Source organism: Raphanus sativus, chromosome 9 (assembly GCF_000801105.2).
Source record: "Raphanus sativus cultivar WK10039 chromosome 9, ASM80110v3, whole genome shotgun sequence".
In the NCBI taxonomy this organism is placed as follows: domain Eukaryota; kingdom Viridiplantae; phylum Streptophyta; class Magnoliopsida; order Brassicales; family Brassicaceae; genus Raphanus; species Raphanus sativus.
In genome coordinates, this window is record NC_079519.1 from 31061988 (window position 1) to 31084249 (window position 22262).

Consider the following 22262-nt stretch of genomic DNA (forward strand, 5'->3'; position numbering starts at 1 on the left):
CTATCTCTGAATGTTGTTTTTCTCTTTTCTAATTTTATTGTATTTCATTTTAAATATTCCTTTGGATGTAGCATCTCTTCTTCTGGTTGATTTGCTTTTTATCAATTTATGATTCCTTTTTTTTTCTCTTTCTGCCATCCATATATCATGAGTCTTTTATCACTTCGGCAGTTGTGAAAATCCTTGGTTGAACTCAGTTAAGGAAGTAACTTCTACCACTTTTATGTGCCTTGATTAATGTTTAGATTTTAAACTTAAGCGGGCATGACCTGACGCCTTCAAAACTGATTCTCAAATTCTTTGTTGAATTCGCTGTAGGCATAAGCCCAATGTATCGATTTGGGAAAAAATAATCATCAATGTCCAGACAAAAATGTTTATTGGACATGATCATTTATATATAAAAAGCCCATTTGACATAAAAGTTCTGTTTTGAGATTTCTAATTTATTACTTGGACCTTTAGAACAACCTAGTTAATTATAGTTTTTTATTGGGTTGGTTATACAGTATTTTGATATATGTTTTATTTGGGTTTAAACAACCAATACCCAAAAAACAGAAATGTCCATATGGATAAGTCTATTTTTGCGTGGTCAACTCAATTGAATCTTTAGATCTGACAAGTTTCTTCTTTATGAAAAGAAAATGAAATGCATCAATTGAATTATATTCAACATGCAGCATAAATACGAAGAGTGATTAAATCTTTTAGCTCGGAGCGTTAAATTTTGATATTTTTCCTAACATTTTATTGATATTAATAAATCGTTATCTCCCGAACTTGAAATTTAGATTTTCCATAATCTACAATAAATTGTAGTCTAAGATTCGAATTCCAAACTTAAATATAAAAATCTTTAAATCTTAATTTTTAAACTATAATGCTTCCACAATTTTTTTGATATTATGGAGCGCTTTTTGTCTTTCATTTTAGAACACAAATTCCTTTCATTAAAAACTCAATCTTCTTCTATATAATAGAAAGAGAGAATTATCCATCATCTTTGTCCATAAACATAAATGCAACATATAAACAAGTTAAACGAGATAAGTATTATGACCGTGAATTTGAGACGTTGCTTGAGTGCATCGAAGAAGCTTTCACGGTCGGATAGTTGGAGAATAGACACATAATGAGACGTTGAGGTCCAAACCTCATCTACAAGAAGGTATTCTCGATTGCATCTTCTGATCTGATGCGGCTATCAAACCAGTGATTGAACCAGAGATCAATCAAACAGTCCAAACCGGCCACTTTGGACGTACCAGCGACAGAGGTCTAGTCCCAGGCGAATATCTTAACAACCAGAAGGTCTTTTGTCATGAATCCAATTTTTCTAGAAGGCCAACCCATGAATTTTATGAATGAAAATGCAGTTTTCTAGTTTTCTTAAAACTATTGTTTCAAGTCTTTAGAGTTTGTGAGAAGCAACTCCAAAGCAACCAGGCTTATCAAAGTCTCCTTTCACAGAGCTTTGTGGTGTCTATTCAATCCATTTCGTCCATCATCCCATCTGATTGAGAGATTCAATCAAAACCTTCGTCCGCAAATCCACTTCAGTCCATCATTTGATCAAGCTGAGAGTGATACACATCCAGCAGCTTGATTCCACCCTATCTATCCTTTATCTTTGTTTATTTACTCTGATTTATTCTTCATATCATTAGCATCTCATTCATATTTCATTTGTTTCTGTTTTGCTTTAAAAAAAACTCATAAAAACTCATAAAAATCTATCTTTTTTGTTTTCAGGTTGAATTTCGGTTCATCAATTCATATAGTCTGATTTCCAGGCTGTATCATGATCCCGTAGAAATCGCTCCACAAGATAACAAACCGATGAGTAACCTGAAGCAAACACTCGGCAACAAGTTCTAGGAATCATCTCTTTCCATAGGAAGAGGGAATGGTAGTAAAGTACTTTCTGTCCTGGGCTTTGAGGAGCTAGATAATGGATTGACCATAATCAACTTGTTAGTGAGCCTGAGCCAACCGTTTGAATAAATTTGCTGGACGAGATCCAACCAAGTAAACCGCTAAGTGACGAGACTGAGGTGATAGTCGGAGATGGAGGATAAGTTGCCGGTAAAACTAAAGGGGTAGAAGACAGAAGTCGACGAGAAGCTGCCCTTACCGGGGTATGCGGGACGTCCAGAAAAACCTAACGGAGAAAAGAATGAACAATGATAGCAAAGTAAATCTTGTTGGGATAGATGTTCCGGCAGTCATGACAGAGACCTCGGAAGCCCGGATCTGGTCGGCGAGTCGAGGGTGGATTCCCACGGACAAGAAACGCCTCTGGAGTGCTTTTGTCTATCTTGCAAATGTTTGATATCCTAAGAAAATGAACAGAAACTTCAAGGTTGCATGATCCGTGTTCGAGTGCGGACACTGCGGCTAACGGCGGCGATTAAAATATGCACTTAAGTTTTTAATAATAGAGAGCGTATGTATATATATAGTATGTTCATGTCAAACTCAACATAAAACTTAAGTCTTGGAATGGGCTATATTACATATTTACATGAGACCAGAGCAAGATTGTTAAAAATTGTTATCGTGGCATGCATCAATCGATTTCACACTCCAAACAAAGAGCATAATATTATGCAAACTTAGTCTTTGTTTTGGGGTATTTATAAAAGGTTACGTTAGACGGTATGTATGAAAATATTAATTCTAAGACCAAAAGTACGTTTAACCATGTCGACAAACATATATTTACAGTGAAACATTTCAGGAAAGCATTGGTCAAAAAAACATTCCAAATATTTTGAATAATTCGAAGAGCTGATCGATAACAACAATTTTGTTTATCATAAGATATGCCCAAAAAAATTATTCTGTATAGAAGAGAAAGTGATGGTTTAGAAATAATGACTACATTAACTTCAAATAAATACTAGTATTTAATTTAGCGAATGAAACGATATAATAAATTTATCTGTTTCAGACGTAGAAATATTATGTATACAAAACTCTATCGTATCCTCAAGATCCAATCAAAAAGGAATGTCTAGTTACGTCTTATGTTCATTTGTATAGAAAAAGTCCTTGTATTGCAGTTGATACGAGAGTCTGTACATAGTATAAATGCCACACTTGTACATTGAAAGCTAATTACTGAGAATGAGTTTATTTTACTCATATGGTATCAGATCATTTTGAATTTGTTCTCTAACGAATCTGCACTCATTTATAGGCTCATTCACATTCGCCGGATTTTCATCGGAATCTTCCGATATTCGTCTTCATCACTTTCGAGTAACTCCATCTGTCGATTCCAATTTCAGTTCAATTTCAGATGGTTTTCGACATTGGAGCTCGAGATCGATTTTAATGGGAAAACGCAACTGCAAAGCGAAATATCGTCGTTCTTCACCATATTTTCTGAAATTTAGTTCCTTGTCTTCTCTGTTACCTCGCGATGATCCTTCTGACTCAAATCCAGCTCGCATTATCAACGGAACTCAGGATCAAACCGTTTCATTTGATATGGGACTTCGTCTTCTCTAGCTCATTTTAAAGTATCTGATTCATTTGATAACATTCACTCTCTTTATCATCTCTTGAGTTCTGATCATCCTAAATTAGTTCTAGCTACGGAACCTCTTGATGGTAATAACTATGGTGTCTAGATTATATCGATGACCACTAGTCTTAAGGTTAAAAAAATTAGGTTTTGTTGAAGGTTCTATAGTCAAACCTTCTGAAAATGATCTATATTTCAAGATAGTGTCGTTGCAGCAGTATGATCAAGTCTTGGCTCTTGAATAGCATGACTAAACAGATCTTTACAAGTATTCTATATTTCAAGAACACTTCAGATATTTGGACAGATCTATATTTCTCATAGTATTGAATGTCGAATATTGTCTATATAGTACTAAGAGCCTTTCCAAAAGCAATCTTATATTTGAAGTTTTCTTGACCTTATATTTGAAATTTGGGGGTGACCTTCTCCAAAGATAAACCTTTAAAAAAATCTCAAAATTTTTATTATTACATTATAGTCTTTATTTTAGACAAGAATCAAATAAAAGCATAATTTTTTTATAACAACTAAAATCATACATAAAAATATTATAAATAATACTTATTAATAACCATTACATTATAATAGCAAATTACATATAAATAAAAGAATTAAAATACATTATTCATTATCATTATTATTCCTACAATGCTCTTATATATGATCATTAGTACATTTCAAAAGTGATAAATGAGCTTCTTTGCTTTTTATTTGTAGATTACGAGTTAAAAATGGTTGAAACCAAATATTTTAGTTTATTTTTGGAGATTCAGGGTCAAGTTTACCAGACTATTAGTATAATTGAAATATTTATTTTATTTATGTAATTTTTTATGCATTTTTACTTTGTTGTATTTTGTATTAATTTGTTTGATGTAATATTGCTTTATATACTATTTGTTTAATATTATTAAATATTATGCTTTTTATTTAAAATTTTATATTTATTTAAATTTATATGTAAAAGTTAAATTTATAAGAACATATATAAATATATATAAGATATAAAACTATATGGAATTAAATTATAAACAAGAAAGTTATCAATACTTTTTTAAAAACATACAAATACAAAAAGGACTACAAAATTATGAAACTTCAGATATAAGAAACCTTACAATTTGAGGTTTTGAGATTTCTCTTGGAACACATTAAAATGTTTTACATGTATATATATACTCAAATTTCCTTACGCGTTCTCCAACATTAATACTTATAACTCGACTGACATAATCAAGAAATCTAAGTATGTAAACAAGATATAGGGAGCCATAGTTCTGAATCGAAAGGTTTGAAATCAAGACACGTAACTTTGGTAAAAATTACTTCCCTGCAAAACCAAGGAATTTGACCTTTACCAAAATGATTAAAAGAAACTCATGAGTCATGATATATGTATAGATGGCAACAAAAAGAAAAGAAAAGGAATCCATTTATTGATAAAAGAAGCAAATCAACCAGAAGAAGAGATGCTACTTACATATTGCAGAGAAAATTAAAAAAAAAAAGAAAAAAGCAATCTTCAGAGAGAGATGTATGTCTCTAATAGAAAACTAAACAATTCATAGGACTAAACAATATTCAAAGAGATAAATCAGCCCCCCAGCTCTTGGATGGCCCTTCTTCAGGCTCAACATCACCACCATCAGCATCATCGTCATCAATCTCCACAATATTACCCCTTCCTATCTCTGAGATGAAATTCACCTCGTTCAATACATTTCCCTGTGGATACAAACCGCTAGGAAGGTTGGTGGTCTGAGGAGGAGGGAAAGGAGGAGCGTTTCTAGGGATCATCGGGGGATAGTTTCTGTAAAGGGGTGTAGGCCCCCCAAGTCCCCCTGAAGAAGAACCGTTGGTGGAAGCAGCGTTCCCTGGGAAGAAGCTAGTAGGAGGAGCCACGCGAGGAACCACGGCAATGTTCGGGTCCGAGAATCGGTTACTCGAGGAAGGGTAGTTACCGGTGAACCTGCGTTTGAAAGCCTCAAGAGGGATCCCAAGATGATTATCGTTTGATAACGCCTCTGATGAATAGCCACCTAAGAAAAACAGAAGAGGATTGTCTATCTTAGAGTTCAAAAAGGAGTATCCGGGTACTCTTGTTCCATATCCTTCCTCTTCTTCTCCCACTCTCGCTCTTGCTTGTGCGCGTTCTGGTGACCACCTAGGGCTTGGCTTGTTGGGAACCCTTTCTTGCAAAGGGGGCAAGTGAAGATCTTATTAGATCTTGATGGGTAAAGGTACGTGATCTGGTTCCCTGTTGGGACAGCACCAGATCCGGGACTAGGGTTTTCAGTTACAACAAGAGCTGACCCTAGTCCCGGATTGTTGTTATCCGTTTCCATCTCCCTGGACTCCTTCACAGCCACGATAACGTCAGTGCCTTGGGGCGGCGCGGGAGAGCTTTCATAAGGCACAATTTGGTTCTCCGTCGTTGCCACCACCTCCGTGGCCTCCTCCACAGCCACGATAACGCCGTCATTGGCCGGTTGGGGCGCGGAAGAGCCTGCAGAAGACACAACTTGGTTCTCCGTTGCCACCATCTCCTTGTTGGCCTCCTCCACAGCCATGGTGACGTCATTGGATTTTTCTTGTTGGGGCGCAGGCGCGGAAGAGCATGCAGAAGACACAGCTTGGTTCTCCGTAGCCTTCTCCATGGGTGACTCCTCTACAGCCACGGTGACGTCATTGCACTTCTCAGGTTGGGGCGTGGGCGCGGAAGAGCTTACAGATGACGCAACTTGGCTCTCCGTTGCCTTCTCCATGGACTCATCCACGGCCACGATGATCTCATCATTGCATGTTTTGGGTGGGGCCACGGAAGAGCTTGAAGCAGACATAACTTGGTTCTCCATATCAAAATATTTTTTTCTTTAATTTGTTTGGAATATTGAGAAATATTATCTCTTTGTGCTATAGATTCGGAGAATGAGGACACTATTTATTGTGAAGATAACTTAATTGTAAGTTAACAATTATAGTATAATATCTCCGTTGTGTAGAATTAAGTAAAACCAGAACTACACTTTGAATCCATATCCTAGAAGTTATGGTTATTTCTTTAATTCATTATGTTGATTTTACTCATTCTACCTTCCTGTGGAATAATACTTATGGAAATCATTTTTACAGCCTGTATTAACACTCAATGGAGTAGGTGTACACTATTTGCTTAAGTAATATATAACACTTTCAATACATTTTTTAGAAGTTATTTTTGTTTCTGTGGTCATCATCTTTTTTTCTTAAATGGCAATGGTCTAAATACGGAGTTGTATACAACTAAATATGTAATGTGTATATTTTTTTCTGTGTAGAGATATACATATATATTATTTCCCCAGAAAAAATACATTTCAAAATGAATGACAGCTACGAACATAGTTATCACATAGTTATCGGTAAGTATTCCAAAGATATCTCACAAATTTAATACTCCCCTATTTTATATTATAAGTAGTTTAAGAAAAATTTGTTTATATCAAAATACAATATCATCTCTATATATTAATATTCTTTAAATTAATAAATTTTGTCGGTCCTAATTTGGACCGATTCAAAATTTGACACAAATCGATAAAATAATAAAATAATATTTTTTTAAGAAAATTCTATGTAAATATATGGTCTCATTAATATTATAAATTAATAGTTTATATGTATACATATTTATATAAACGAGAAGCTATCATATATTATTTATTTTACATTCACAATGAGATTATCTTTATATTTTCTTAACACTTAATATATTTTTGAAAAGATTTAGTAATATTATATCTAAAACTACATTTATTTTCTATGAAATATACACCAAATAATATAATAAAATTAATATAAATTTCAAAAATATCAGAAAAATAAAAATTAATGTCTTTACACATAAATTAAATATTTATCTTATCTTAGAATAATATATCTTAAAATAAGAAATCTAAATAAAGAATTTTTTATAAATTAATATCTCTATAAATTAATAAAATTTTAAAGTCTCAACATTATTAATTTGTAAAAGTTTTACTTTATAAGCAGTTTTCACTAATTTATGTAGTTTTATGTTTATTGAGTATAATGTGACCAATCAAATAATATAGATTTATTTATGATTTAAATATACATAATTCATATATCAAATGCTATTTTTAAAATAAATTATATATTTTAAAATTTTTTGTGCATTCAACTAAAACTACCTACAGAAAATAACAGATGAAGTATTAATAACTTGTATGTAAATAAGTTAATAGTAAAATTTTAGTACACTTTATCCTTGACCCTCCTTTTAAAAGGCTAATATATATATATATATATATATATATATATATTTTTTTTAAAAAAACTTTTTTTAATTATATTTGTGTTTTTCTTTGTATTCATATTTATATATAATTAAAAGTAGTTGCATAATATATTTAGATAATCATTTAGATAAATTTATAAAATAAACTGGACATAGCCTTTTTATCAACTAATCATGATCCAACTTTTATAGTATTGATAATATATATATATCTGTCTCGTATCCAGGAAAAAGTCCGTGAAACCAAACCCAAGTAAATATTCATGAAAAAGTGGGTATATTTTTGTTTTAATTTTTCTTTGTAAATTTAATTTTTTATATTTTTTATTTTTATAATTTTTATGTTTTTCTTTATAATCATATTTGTATATAACTAAAAGTGATTACATGATATATTTAGATAATCATTTAGATAAATTTATAAAATAAGTTGTACATAACTTTTTTATCAATCGATCATATGATCCAGTTTTAATAATATTAATTAGTACATACTGATCAGAAAACAATATATGTAATAAGAGTGTCTAAAAGTTTTTTATCGAGGCTCTTAACGAAAAACTGATAACTTTCGTGTTTCCGCTATTTCCAATTTCTTTTTGTTTTTTCTTAATATCTATAAATTACTAGGTGTTTTCCTGCACCATGTGCAGTAAAAAAAATTAAAATATTTTCTAACAAATAAATATAAATTATATTTATTTTTTATTAATATTATAAATTTTCTTTTTGTTATTATATTTTAATATAAATTTGATTTAACTGAACATTAAAATTAAGATAAAAACAATTTTGTTTATTTTGAAATATATTTAAGAATGTGCATGTATATATTTAAAATTATAATCTTAGGTAGATTTTTCTATCTATTTATTTTAATTAAATATATTAAATAATATGTAAAATTGCATAATTGTCAAAAATTAAAATTAAACAATATTTATAAAATCTGTAGATATATATATAGGAAACTAATGATTTTACGATTTTATTTGATTTTATGATTTAATTTTTATAAGTTTCAAAAATATTTATATATTTTTGAAATATTTTTAATTTAAATGATATTTTAAAATTTGAAATGGCATAATTGAATATATTTATTTTAATGATGATTTATGAGTTATTACCATATTTTTTTAAAAGTCCAAAAATATAAATCGACAATAAATGTAATACATGAGTTATTACCATATTTAAAAAGTTTACCAAAAATATAAATTAACATTAAATATAATTGTCCATGTCATATTAATCTATAAAACATATCATCAATTTTAGTAGACATGTCATATTATTTTTGTGAAAATGATTGTAGAAGACATGTGGCAAAATCACTTCTCAAATATAGTCTAGGGGATGAAAATTTCATAATTGTCAAAAATTAAAATTAAAAAATATTTATAAAATCTGTAGATATATATAAGAAACTAATGATTTTACGATTTAATTTGATTTTATGATTTAATTTTTGTAATTTTCTAAAAATATGTATATATTTTTGAAATATTTTTAATTTAAATGATATTTCAAAATTTGAAATGCCATAATTGAATATATTTATTTTAATGATGATTTATGAGCTATTACCATATTTTTAAAAAGTCCAAGAATATAAATCGAAAATAAATGTAATTATATGAGTTATTACCATATTTTAAAAAGTTTACCCAAAATATAAATTAACATTAAGTATACTTGTCCATGTCATATTAATCTATAAGACATGTCATCAATTTTATTGGCAATGTCATATTATTTTTGTGAGAATGATTGTAGAGAAGACAGGTGGCAAAAATTGTCCATGTCATATTAATCTATAAGACACGTCATCAATTTTAATAGTCATGTCATATTATTTTTGTGAAAATGATTGTAGAGAAGACGTGTGGCAAAATTACTTCTCAAAAATATAGTCTAGGGATCTTAGATACTCCAAATGAGTTGTTCTGGTAAGCTTACTAGTCAGAGACGTTTCTTAATGTTATGTAAGGATGATGTTATTCTTCTAATTGTGTAGAAAATATTTAGTTATTCAAATAAAAAGAAATTGCAATGACTACAAACTACAGACTACCGTTGTTTTCTTAACCTGCTTGAATATGGACAGATTACACTTGCTCTTTTTTGCTATTAGAGAAAAATAAGTAAAAAAATTGTGAAATATATTTAGTCAAAAAACTTGTGAGATGTTTTTGGGGTCCTAGTCAACTTTGACTGTATATGTTTTAATTGGGAGAAAATGCCCAAAATGAAATAAGATAACAATATGCTGCATGAACTAGTAAGAATGAGAGCTTTATTCCTCTAATATATTATTTTCAGATATATATTTACAGAAAAAAGAAAGTTTTTTTTTTGTGCAAATGTTAAAATTTATACCAAGGATTTTCGTTTACAAGAGTTGTGGCAAGCCACTTATTACAAGGAGAAAGGAGAGGAGGAACTAGAGCAGAAAAAAGAAAGTTTGAATACCTATAGTGTCATTTTTTTCATTAAATCAGACTACAGAACTATTGATGAAAAGTAATATACAATATATTCATAAATACTGACTTATTACTACATAATATACTGTTTTTTTGTTACGTATCCCTTTTTCACTAAGAACAGCATTCTGAAATCTTTCATATATCCGGAAACAATGCCTACATATCATTTTTCCTTTCCCAAATTAAATGATCTGCAAAAATCCAAGATCATGGAGTGAAACCCAAAAAACAAGATGCGAACATTGTTAAAGCTGTTAACAACATTATTATTAATAATCCTTTAGCCAAAAAAGAAAAAAAACATTATTATTAATCCTTTCGTATAGCATGGCTTGAATTCTTGTCAATGTGTTTTGCAGGTGACGAGTTCCTAAGAGACTTTTACATGTATAGAGATTTTCCCAATGCACATATATGTCCAACTTTATTAACAAATTTATTTGATACTTACTCCCTCCGTTTCTTAAAGAGTGTCGTTGTGACATTTTTCACACAGATTAAGAAAGTTGTTGAAATATATGTAAGCTGTAATTAATTATACCTCTTTGACCAATAGTATTTTAGATAAATAAAATTATTTATAAAATCAAAGCAGTTTGCAATTAATTTTCAGCTGAAAATTAGTATAATTTACATTGGAATTGTAAAATGACACTCTTTGTGTAACAAGAAAATGAGCTCAGAGTTACACTTATTATGAAACAGAGGGAGTATAATACTTTTGACATTTTTTAAAGCCACTATATTTTAATATAAAACCTTTTGACCTTAAGTCCTTAGTTTTTTTCAGGTTAATATTTTTCTCTGAAAATTCTGATTCAAAAATAATATTACTAGATCATTGTTCTGTGTTCATACCCGAGTATATATATTTATAAAGTAAATATATTATAATAAGTGATTGCTATTTACTTTTAATTTTAATAATTTATATTAATAATATTATATACATTTAATTTGACATGTAATTTTAGATATGTTATATACAGTCAGTTTTTTTTGTTTTTATAGTTGATTTAGTTATCATTTGGATATATTGGATGGCATATATTTTTTTTAAATTCAAAAGTAATAATTTTTGTTCTATATATATTAAAATTTTGAATAATTTTCTCATATGTATTTATGTTAGTTGTTGTCTTAGATATATAAATATACTTTAGAAACATTATGTATAACTTAAGATGTGTTATACTTAGATTGAAACAAAAAATAAACTAATGGGTCTCATTTCAAAATAAAATAAATTAATATAATGATAATATTTTGAAGTCTCATGCATATATATAAATATTTACAAAAGAACTAAATTTTAACTGTTGGTTAATATTTTATTTTCATTTGTTAATATGCTTCGAGTTATTATATAATTTATATTTAAAAATAAATTATTATTATAAATTATATATTCTAGTTGCAGCTAAATTTATGATTTTAAATATAAGTTGGATTCGTCGAGTCACTCATGTTGTGAGTATATTGAGTTACATATATTCTTTCAAATTCAAACTGAAGTATAGTATTTTTATTATATTTAAGTTAAATCAAATTAATTTTATTTATCGTTTAAAAGTGCATGTATTTTATAATATTTATCAGATTATATATTGATTGTTAAAAATATTAGAAAATAAGAAATGATCAATAGAAAATTACAACATAAGTAATTAATACATTTTTATCATGGTTATTTAATTTCCACAAAAGTTAAAACATAAAATTCAAAAGCAAATTTAATATTAAGAAACAAATAATTTCGTAATGATAAAATATAATATTTATACCTCGTTAAAGTATATAGTGTTATGTTATTTAAAAGATTTTGTAATTATTTGATCAAAATATGTTTATTGTTAAAATTTATTTTTGGTATCTCTTAAAAATAAGCAGTAAAAAAGTATTGTGATTGTATTTGAGAAATCATATTAAATAAGTAAAATATAATGTATAAATATTTTTGTTGTGATTGAAATATATTATAGTCAACTAAATATATGAAAATAGAACATTTCAATACTAACTATAAACTATTTTTATTCATTTAAACATATATCAATTTATGTTACTTAATTATTTTATTTAATCATCTAATAAAAGATAGATATATAAAAAAATATTTATATTACTTTGAAAATATATTTTGTATTGTTTAAAATTATGTTTTAAAAAAAAATATTTATTTTTCTAGTATCAAGATTATCTGTGTAATTTTTTTTATGAAATCACATTATATACAAATATAATTTTTTCATCTAAGAAAATATTTTATTACTTCAAAAGTATTTTTATGTTATTTAAATTATTTTAAATGAAATATTACTATTTTTTGAACTTTCCTTTTCTAATAAAATTATATTATATTTACATAAATTTTCACTTTTAAATTCATTTTTCTAAATTTATAAATCATGTTATTTGAAAAATTTTAAAAAGAAAACTAAATAAAATATCAATAATAATATTTTAAATATAATATTTTTAATTCATTAATGGTGTTAGTACAATCCACCATCGTGAAAGTAAATATGAGTGTTACACATAGGAAACTTAACTTCTCAAATATTATAGATATGTACCAAAACTTTTGAAACTAAACACACAAAAATCAGCCTCAAACATTTCCAATAAGCAACCAAAAGTTTAGTTAATATATGTCCAAAAATATCTAGCAAACAATAGTCTTCAAATTTTCTCTTTACTTGACTTTATGATTTTGTTTTACCAAATATCCCTAGAACTATGATTTCATTGTTAACAAAATTGGAATTCAAACCCTAAATTATGGTTAAACCAACATTTTCTGCAAGTGATCTAGACTAATATCTAAGTAAGAACATTCATAAATTAGAACAAAAGTGGACTTGGATCTCTACCCTACCATGTGTTGTAGAATTGTTATATTTCTCAAATCTAGATATTAATATTCCTCAATCTATATATGTACTTAGGGCATGTAATATAGCCTATAGCACGCACATATACCCATTTAAGATCATCAATAAGAACTACAAGAGATTGCATTCTTTCTCTTAAAAATATTTTAAAACAATTTTCTTAAGAGATTGCATGCATTCTTTCTCTTATCCAAGGCATTACATTGCCCACCAATAAATAACGTGAAAAGTCTAGTTAGTAATTTTATTTCGATTATACCTTAAATTGAGATTATCAATGAATTTATTAATTATCCATGTTTAGTAGTAACTCATAGAGAGAAAATCAAAGGCCAAAACCAAACCACATCCCTAACTTGTCTCTGTCTCTCACGATCTTAAGCATAACGATTTTCCCGCCAAACCTCATAAAACATAGCAAGCAAAACTATGAACCTCTTTATCTGTCGTAAAACAAAACTATCATTGTAAAATAATTTCAAATTATGCAAAATAAACACTCCTAAGGAGGCTACGTAAGCTTCGTAAAAGGAGTCAATATAAAACAACGAAAAAAAAAAAAAAAAAAACAATAAAAATGGCTTTCGGATCATACGACGACGATGATTCTAAGAGGAAGAGGAGGTACGTTGTTATCTCCATCTCCTCCGTTCTTCTTGTTTCTATGGTTGTCGCCGTTACCATCGGCGTTAGCGTCAATAACGATAGCGGAACCAAAGAAGAGATCACGGCTTCCGTTAAAGCCATCAAAGATGTCTGCGCGCCAACCGATTACAAGAAGACTTGTGAAGATACTCTAAGGAAAGATGCAAAGGACACATCGGACCCGTTGGAGCTCGTGAGGACAGCGTTTAACGCAACGATGAAACAGATAAGTAACGTGGCGAAGAAGTCACTGACTATGATTGAGCTACAAAAGGATCCAAGGACGAAGATGGCTTTGGATCAATGCACGGAGCTAATGGATTATGCAATCGGCGAGCTTAGTAAATCTTTTGACGAGTTGGGAAAGTTCGAGCTTCACAAGGTTCTTAAAATCCAGACTTATTATAGACTTCTAAATTAAAACTAATTGATAATAACCCGATCTTTTTTATATATTAGTTAATTATTATTCTAACCATCAATGTGTGACAATTCATTTATTAACAAGGTTGACGACGCATTGATCAAGCTAAAGGTTTGGCTCAGCGCAACGATTAGTCATGAGCAAACTTGTCTCGATGGGTTTCAAGGGACACAAGGAGATGCCGGCGAGACGATGAAGAAAGCATTGAAAACTGCGGTCCAGTTAACACATAACGGGCTTGCAATGGTCAGCGAGATGTTGAATTACTTGGGACAAATGGATTTGCCGGAGATGAATAGTCGCCGGCTGCTGTCTCAAGAGTTTCCTTCTTGGGTGGATGGGCGTGTGCGTAGGCTCTTGAATGCACCATTGTCTGAGGTCAAACCAGATATGGTCGTGGCTCAAGACGGAAGCGGTCAGTACAAGACGATCAACGAGGCATTGCGAAATGTCCCGAAGAAGAATAATGCGACCTTCGTGGTTCATATTAAGAGTGGAATCTATAAAGAATTTGTTCAGGTGAATAGGACCATGCCTAGTCTGGTTTTTATCGGTGATGGCCCCGACAAAACCGTCATTTCCGGCAACAAAAGTTTCAAGGACGGTATTACCACATACCGTACAGCTACCGTTGGTAATGACTCTCATGTTATCTTTTATCCGTCTTTATAGCATATCTAAGTGGATCAGTCTGATATAGTCACATTTTAAAAAAAAATACATTATACATGTATATATTAAAACCTAAAACTTTATTTTATCATATTTTTAAATTTAGGTTTTATAAATTTTAAATATATATAGATTGATTATTAGGTTTGAAACTACATCATCACTTTTAAAAATATACTACCGTTAATATATTTTTTAACATGGTCTAAAAATAATTTGAAAGGGCACACTCTGTTTACCTTTTGTTGTTTCTCTAATTACAAAAGAATGTATATGACGAATGAACCTTGTCCTTATTGCAGCAATCGTAGGAGACAATTTCATTGCCAAGAACATGGGATTCGAGAACACAGCCGGGGCTTTAAACTATCAAGCGGTTGCCGTTAGGGTTCTATCAGACCAATCCATATTCCACAACTGTAGGTTTGACGGTTACCAAGACACTCTCTATGCACATTCGCACCGTCAGTTCTACCGGGACTGTACGATAACAGGCACCATAGATTTCCTCTTTGGAGACGCAGCCGCGGTGTTCCAGAACTGTACATTACTGGTGAGGAAGCCACTCGCGAACCAGGCATGTCCTATTACCGCCCACGGACGTAAAGATCCGAGGGAGCCCACAGGGTTTGTGCTCCAAGGATGTACTATTGCTGGTGAAGCGGATTACTTGGCGGTCAAGGAAACTAGCAAAGCTTATCTTGGAAGACCGTGGAAAGAGTATTCAAAAACTATCATCATGGAGACGTTTATACCGGACTTTATCCCGGGTGAAGGGTGGTCGGCGTGGCAAGGAGATTTTGGCCTTGCCACGCTCTTTTATTCGGAGGCGAGGAACACTGGACCGGGTGCAGGTGTGGCTAACCGGGTTACTTGGGCGGGAATCAAGAAGTTGAGTGAAGAAGAGATTGTTGAGTACACTCCAGCTAAGTATATACAAGGTGATGATTGGATTCCTGGTAAAGGTGTTCCTTACACACCCGGGTTTTTTGGTGAAAACGGTTCAGCAACTGGTGCCGGTTCCTCCAGTTCTACAACTACCGGTTCAAGCGAACCGGGCTCGACAAATTCTACAGAACCCGGTTCCAGTTCGACCACAACAGGGTCAGATTCTCCAGCGGCTTCCCCAGGAGCCTCGGCCGTCACTGAAACCAGTGGCTTAGGGTCACCTTCAGCTACTCCTTTGGCTTCACCATCAGCTTCTCCATCAGCTTCTCCATCAGCTACTCCTTCAGATACTTCTTCAGGTTCTCCATCAGCTTCAACGTCAGCTTCTCCATCAGCCTCACCATCAGCTACTCCTTCAGCTACTTCTTCAGGTTCTCCTTCGGCCTCACCATCAGCTACTCCTTCAGATACTTCTTCAGCTTCTCCTTCAGCCTCACCATCAGCTACTCCTTCAGAGACTTCTTCAGGTTCTCCTTCAGCTTCACCATCAGCTTCTCCATCAACTACTTCTTCCGCTACTCCATCAGCTTCTCCATCGGCTACTCCTTCAGCTTCTTCATCGGCCTCCCCTTCGGTTTCACCTTCTGCTTCTCCGGAAAGCTCTGTTTAAGATTGTGTCTAACTAGAGGTCGTGTGTATGTATCTGTGCTTTTTACTCAAGAAAATGATAAAATCCTTGAGGATTTTGTAAATGAGTATATGATTAGCTTTTTGTAAATTCATGTTAATATCTTCCGGTATATATGTTACTAATTTATTGAAAATCAATTAGTAAATCTTGATCTATATGTTACTAATTTAGTAAAAAATGAAATCCTAGAGACAAGACTTTTCACAAGAAGCATGAGAAGCCAAAGAGGGTTTACTTTTTTTTTTTGAAACTAAAAAGGTTAAACCGGGTCAATGATAACACAAGCCTAACTTCCGGGTGGAGGTACAGTCTACGGATAGATTTTTTCATGGGCATTCAAATGAGCCGAAAGCAATAGCTCATATCCGTGTGGCCGGTGGGATTTAAATCCGGGTTCGCAAGAGGGGTTTACTTGTTCGCTCATATTCATAATCATGTGATGAAAGTTCTTGATCATATAAGTTCTTGAATCAGTCAAGACTATTATCTTTTGAGAAATTTAGGGGGAAAAAACTAAACAATTATGCTTTTGTCTCCTTTGACTACTTAATATTTTATATATTTCTTTTAAAAATGGTATTGTAATACTCTCTCCGTCCTACTTTAAGTGACGTTTAAGTATTTTTATTTTGTTTTATAATAAGTGATGTTTTCACATTTCTAAATAAAATTTAATGTCAATTGAAATTTGCAACCAATTACAAAATACTACATGTTTTTCTTATTGGTTAGATTGATTTTATTTAATGCAATTTTATGTAAGCAAGATATATTACATAGAAACTTATATTTTCTTAATCTTTGTTTAAAAACCTTAAAATGGTACAGAGGGAGTATATTGATATGAATTTTTGTTTATAATAAGAATAGTGAAAGTACAAAAGTGATAAAATTTGGTTTCTCCGGCTTGTTTTCAAGGAAGAGGGGTCTCGGCCCTTTATCATCGCGCCGTGGGTGTTTGAAGTTAAATGGTGTTCTCTTCGTCTCCCTGGGGTAAGCTCTCCGTTCTCGGCCTCTTGGCTCTTGGTTTGGTTCCAGAGCAGTAGAATGAGGTGTGGTCTCTGGTGCTCCCCTAATAAACTCCGGCGTTTGATGTCTTCCTCTCCAATTCTCCTCCTCTCTCGTTGGGTCCTTTATCAGTTTGCATTATCTTATGATCTTCTTTTGCTTATCTGTTTTTTTACTAGTCACTGATTTTAAATTCTGTATTTGGCTTTTTGTCTCTAGAAGAACTGTTGTTTCTTGCTAGCTGTAGTTTCTTCTGAGAGTACTTGTTACTCGTCAGATTAGTATTTCAAAAACATATCCCACCCTTGTATCCTTCCTTCGTTTAATGAAATTTCCAGTGTGAAAAAAAAAAATTGTTCTTTTTTTTTAATTCTATTTTTGGGTAATTTGATCATATAAGTTCTTGAATACTAGTTTCGACTAGTTTTTTTCTTGTAACAACAAAAATGTAAGACGCTTTTTGATCAGATTTTAGTTTGCGGACCAATCTATGTACATATTAAAGCATGTCCAATTTGTTTTTCTCTCTCTATTCTGTTGACTGGTGTTCACAACTTTTGCGTTCTAGTACATTGTTCTTCTTAGAAACCAATTCCAGTACTGAACTTTCGAACCACTTTCTGTTACCAAGAAGTTGGGGTTAAATTGTTGCACACACTTGTTAGAAAAATTAGTGTTCTAAACTGAAAAGTTTCATGCTGATCACTTCTGCAGTACCCTTATTTTCAGCCTCTAATTTTTATATCAAGAATATTGGCGGAAGCAAAAACATTCAATTGTCGATTAGAACAGAAAGACAGAAAACTCAAAACAATGTCTGCAAAAGGCAAAGAGTAACAATAAGCGGTCTACAAAAAACTTGGATTCTGAAAGCAGCAACCATAAGGAAACACAACAACCTCGAAACAGTTTTGAGGACTTTCTTAGACCTTGAAACCACGACTCTTTCGCTTTCCTCTAGCTTTCTCAAACTTCCTTCCCTTGGACCTAACATAAGGCTTGGAGTGGCTGTGTGGCACACCAGGAGCTGGACCAAAGTGCTTCACTGCCTCACGAGAGTTCTTCGGTCCTCTTAGGAGAACCTGTTACACAACACACACATAAACACATCTAAGTTACTACACATGCTAAACTTCAAAAGAACCATTCTCAAATCATAACTAACCGTGTTCTGTCCCAACGGAGCAACGAGAGCTAGCTGGTCAAAGGTCAAACACTCCCCACCAGCTTTCTCAATCCTAGCCCTAGCCCTCTCCGTAAACCTCAAGGCAGTAACCTTCATCGCAGGAATCTCGTGCACTCTCAGATCGTCAGTGATTGTCCCAACCAACACAGCAATCTTACCATCCTAAAGTAAGATAAAAGTCCAAACCATCCAGAGAAATTAAATCTAATTAATTCCTAACGTAATAAGACAATAGAGTGGGTCTCAAGGAAACAAAACCTTGCCGTTCATGAACTCAACGAGCTTGGAGAGCGAGAGAGGAGCCTTGTTGACTTTGCTCATGAAAAGCCTCTTGAGGATCACAGCATCGAACTTGCTTCCGGTTCTCCTTACCAAAAACCGGTACAGCTGCCAAGATAAACCAATGTGCCATACGGTTCAGACAACGAATCATAAAGATTCAGACAACTAGTAAATAGAGATTTTAACAATACCTTAACGAGAAGCTTGAGGTAGACATCATCGGACTTTGGAGCTGTCCTTTTGGTCTTCTTGCTCTTACCTCCGGCGATAAGATCGATACCCTACAACAACAACAACAACGACAATCTCACTAATGAGCTATCAAGCAAATCAATACGATAATGATAATTACAGAACAATACACTTCAAATCTACATATCTAAAAGAAACTCTATGGAGTAAAATGAGAAAAGAAACGAAGATTGGAGAGTGGAGATCAGTGAGTACATACCATGGCGTCTGTTACGGAGGAAAACGGAGTCTTAGGCTAGGGTTTTTATCAATTTATAGGAGGAAGCTCGTTCGCATTTTAGGTTTGATGACTTCATCTCCGCTTTTGGGCTGGATCTTTGGGCCCAATTCATAAGGCCTTTTGTAAAATATATTATCTTTTTATGTCTCAAAGGCGTAGTGTATATGTGTTGGACTTGCTTGCTATTGCTAAAACATGACTTTGGATTGTAATTTTTGGACAATTGCCGTCAATGAAAATTATCGGATTATCGAGCAACTAGTGGGGGTTTTTCTTTCATTACACACGCAATGCCATTTTATATTTGTTAACACATTTACTTATAAGTCAATCAAATGTTAGACAAGAAATTTCATATGAGTATTTCCACTTTGTATAAGTTATTTGATATATTTATATACATTCCTCTGCATTTGATCAGATATGCAGACCATTTTTCTCTATAAACTTATAACTTTTCTTTCCGTGGTAGTAGAGCTGTTCACATTGTATTTCATGAAGCTGTTCTAGTTTTTTGTTTACGAATGCAAGTCAATTTAGCTTTTACCATACATCCGCGCTCGGTGAGAATGAGCAACAGACAACAGTGATGCTATGGGCTTAGGCAGAGCCGGTCCTAGAACATATAACGCTGGTGCATTATTGAGTGTGGACGAGTCTCTTGTTTGCTCTTTCGAGATTATGAAACCAGCCCCAGCTTCTTGCATTGGTCACCCTCTCAAGAAGGTTCGTTTCTGCCAAGACCATAGTTCTTCAGCCAAAACTTGAAATCTTTTGAAGTTAGAGTTAAGTGCGTCTCGTTCTTTTTCTTGATGTACAAACAACCCTTTTGCATATCATCAGGGTACCACATTTCATATACACTAGCATTTGGCAAAACTTTACTTGAGACAAGCCTCTACAGAGTAAAGGTTCGACTTCAAGAACAGTTAGTTCATGGCTTTTGCAACTAAACATCTTTCCATACGCTTGTTCATTGGTAAAGAAAAAAAGAAATCAACTTTGAACTACTCTTCTATTTAAAGCTGCACTGTATGAATCCCCGTTTACATCCCCTCCCAATCGTCTAGCAGCTCTCTGGATCGCAGCTAGCCTCTGCTTCTGCATACGGTTATTCCATTGCCTGTAGCCAGCTAAAATAAGTCTTAGTACGACGAGGTGTTACTTTAGAGGCTTATTTAGAAGAGAGAGAAAAGGCCAAACCTGCTCAAGAACATTCCTGCAACAAGAAACGACACCCCCATAGAAACCTTCTGAATCGTTGTCATTACACGCACCCATTGCAGAAGATCTTTAAAACATGACAAAGTCTCAGTCTTGAAAGAGGTCTTCTTTTTCGAGTCTCTTGACCATGATTCCACCACAGATTCTAGACTTGCTTTGCTTCCGTAACACGTTTCTTCTCTAGAATCTTCATCTTTTTGAACGGAGAAACCAGCTGCTTCACAGAATGATGTGCCATTAGACTCCCAATATGAAGCCTTAACGCAGAGAATCTCGTCGTTTACACCACAGGGACCAATCGTCTAATCACATATGGAAACCATTAGATCCTTTACAAACCCCCCACAGAAAACAAAAAAGCCCATCTGTTTTGTTTTTATCACTCTTACCTGTGTAAGTGCATTACTAGCGAAGTATGCGTCTTTACAAGCTTCAAATACTCTGTCACAAAAAGAGGAGCAGATGCGAGGAGGACCCGGTTGAATACCGACGTTCGGGTTACAGATTGAACACTCCAATAACTCGAACAAATGCAGACAATCTTGACTAGCTTCTCCATAAGTAGCCAAGTTTCTGACAGCTACGAAAGCTGGGGTTGTCTGAGCGGGGGAGCAACATGTCCTTTTACGGAACACACGGCACATCGTTAGATCCTTGGATCCTCTACCAACAGAGTTAGGAGGCTTTCCTGCTGATTCGTATGGTGGAAACCTTCCTCCTTTAGAAACACATACTCCTCCCGGATCCGGTTTCACTGCACCACCTGAAAACACAACATTCTTGAGCAAGTTACAACTCCCAAAAACAGAGCATTTTCACTCAAATTGAACAGCTTTGATAAGTTTTAAATGCAAAGACTTCCGCTTTCATCAAAAAGACCAATCACATAACGAACACTGAACCTATACATAGAACAACAACAAGTCTGAGAAACAATTAACAAAACGCAAAACTCAGTTTCCAATCAAGATATTTAAAAACAGAGCATTTTCACTCAAATTGAACAGCTTTGGTAAGTTCATAATTGCAAAGACTTGCACTTTCATGATATCCTACATGAACAGCAGCAACAAGCTGAGGAACAGAACGCAAAACTCAATTTGGATTGGATCAGACGAGTCAAGACTGATCCGAAAGACAAAAAGATTGAGACTTTGAGTGATGGAATCCGAAATCTACAATATCCATTTTCTGAAACCTAACAAAAAGATCAAATGTAAATGTGAATCACAAAACCCTAAGGTTTGGAGACTAACCGGAGGAGAATGAGATCAGGAGATGAAGAAACAGGATCGGATTCTGAATGAGAAGCACCTTCTTCGTTGAACATCTTCCCATATTCTCTTGATTGATCTAAGCTCGAAGTAAAAGTTCAGATAGAATACGAAACAGACAAGAGTATGTACTTGTGACTTGAAAGTTCTAACAAGTCTGGTCCGCGAGGAAGACACAAATGGGTCGACCCGAATACCGGATTGTATAGACTGGGTCTACTTTGGTTTTAGAATATAATCTCTTTATTGCTTTGTTTACTCTTTTATCATTT

The 22262-nt window shown here is 32.8% G+C and overlaps 4 protein-coding genes across 7 annotated transcripts; 1 reads left to right on the top strand and 3 right to left on the bottom strand.

Moving 5' to 3' along the window:
• Positions 1-5110: 5110 nt before the first annotated feature.
• On the bottom strand, positions 5111-6432 carry LOC108825235 (uncharacterized). Its single transcript, XM_018598554.2, is given in 2 exon segments — positions 5111-5628; positions 5631-6432. Coding segments are annotated over 2 exon segments (1272 nt in total). The 5' UTR covers positions 6394-6432; the 3' UTR covers positions 5111-5119.
• Positions 6433-13801: 7369 nt separating this feature from the next.
• On the top strand, positions 13802-16646 carry LOC130494253 (putative pectinesterase/pectinesterase inhibitor 28). Of its 2 annotated transcripts, XM_056995140.1 has the most exons (4): positions 13802-14251; positions 14378-14927; positions 15268-15957; positions 16042-16646. In XM_056995140.1, exons 1-4 carry the CDS (start codon positions 13802-13804, stop codon positions 16521-16523), a joined length of 2172 nt encoding a protein of 723 aa, XP_056851120.1. In that variant the 3' UTR covers positions 16524-16646. The 2 variants fall into 2 exon arrangements, with proteins under 2 accessions (XP_056851120.1, XP_056851119.1); XM_056995139.1 differs by having other exon boundaries at positions 15268-16646.
• Positions 16647-18311: 1665 nt separating this feature from the next.
• Positions 18312-19538, bottom strand: LOC108823899 (60S ribosomal protein L18-2). Its single transcript, XM_018597207.2, has 5 exons — positions 19472-19538; positions 19212-19301; positions 18997-19125; positions 18718-18900; positions 18312-18634 (listed from the first exon to the last, which is right to left on the bottom strand). The coding sequence occupies exons 1-5, from the start codon at positions 19472-19474 to the stop codon at positions 18476-18478; spliced, it is 564 nt and encodes a 187-aa protein (XP_018452709.2). The 5' UTR covers positions 19475-19538; the 3' UTR covers positions 18312-18475.
• Positions 19539-20307: 769 nt separating this feature from the next.
• On the bottom strand, positions 20308-22202 carry LOC130494252 (folate-binding protein 1-like). Of its 3 annotated transcripts, none has more exons than XM_056995144.1 (4): positions 21973-22202; positions 21106-21479; positions 20696-21018; positions 20308-20593 (listed from the first exon to the last, which is right to left on the bottom strand). In XM_056995144.1, the coding sequence occupies exons 1-4, from the start codon at positions 22052-22054 to the stop codon at positions 20581-20583; spliced, it is 792 nt and encodes a 263-aa protein (XP_056851124.1). In that variant the 5' UTR covers positions 22055-22202; the 3' UTR covers positions 20308-20580. The 3 variants fall into 3 exon arrangements, with proteins under 3 accessions (XP_056851124.1, XP_056851122.1, XP_056851123.1); XM_056995142.1 differs by having other exon boundaries at positions 20308-20615; XM_056995143.1 differs by having other exon boundaries at positions 20392-20625.
• Positions 22203-22262: the final 60 nt, after the last annotated feature.

Bases quoted from the DNA above. Each gene is read 5' to 3' on its own strand.
- LOC130494253 (XM_056995139.1), top strand. From the start codon at position 13,802: ATGGCTTTCGGATCATACGACGACGATGATTCTAAGAGGAAGAGGAGG. The intron at 14,252-14,377 runs GTTCTTAAAATC...TTTATTAACAAG, and splicing joins GAAAGTTCGAGCTTCACAAG to GTTGACGACGCATTGATCAA. The intron at 14,928-15,267 runs GTAATGACTCTC...TCCTTATTGCAG, and splicing joins ATACCGTACAGCTACCGTTG to CAATCGTAGGAGACAATTTC.
- LOC108823899 (XM_018597207.2), bottom strand. The intron at 19,126-19,211 runs GTATTGTTAAAA...TTATCTTGGCAG, and splicing joins ACCTCAAGCTTCTCGTTAAG to CTGTACCGGTTTTTGGTAAG. The intron at 18,635-18,717 runs GTTAGTTATGAT...GTTGTGTAACAG, and splicing joins CTCCGTTGGGACAGAACACG to GTTCTCCTAAGAGGACCGAA.
- LOC130494252 (XM_056995142.1), bottom strand. From the start codon at position 22,054: ATGGGAAGATGTTCAACGAAGAAGGTGCTTCTCATTCAGAATCCGATC. The intron at 21,480-21,972 runs GTTAGTCTCCAA...TTGTGTTTTCAG, and splicing joins CCTGATCTCATTCTCCTCCG to GTGGTGCAGTGAAACCGGAT. The intron at 20,616-20,695 runs GTTTGGCCTTTT...AGCTGGCTACAG, and splicing joins GCAGGAATGTTCTTGAGCAG to GCAATGGAATAACCGTATGC.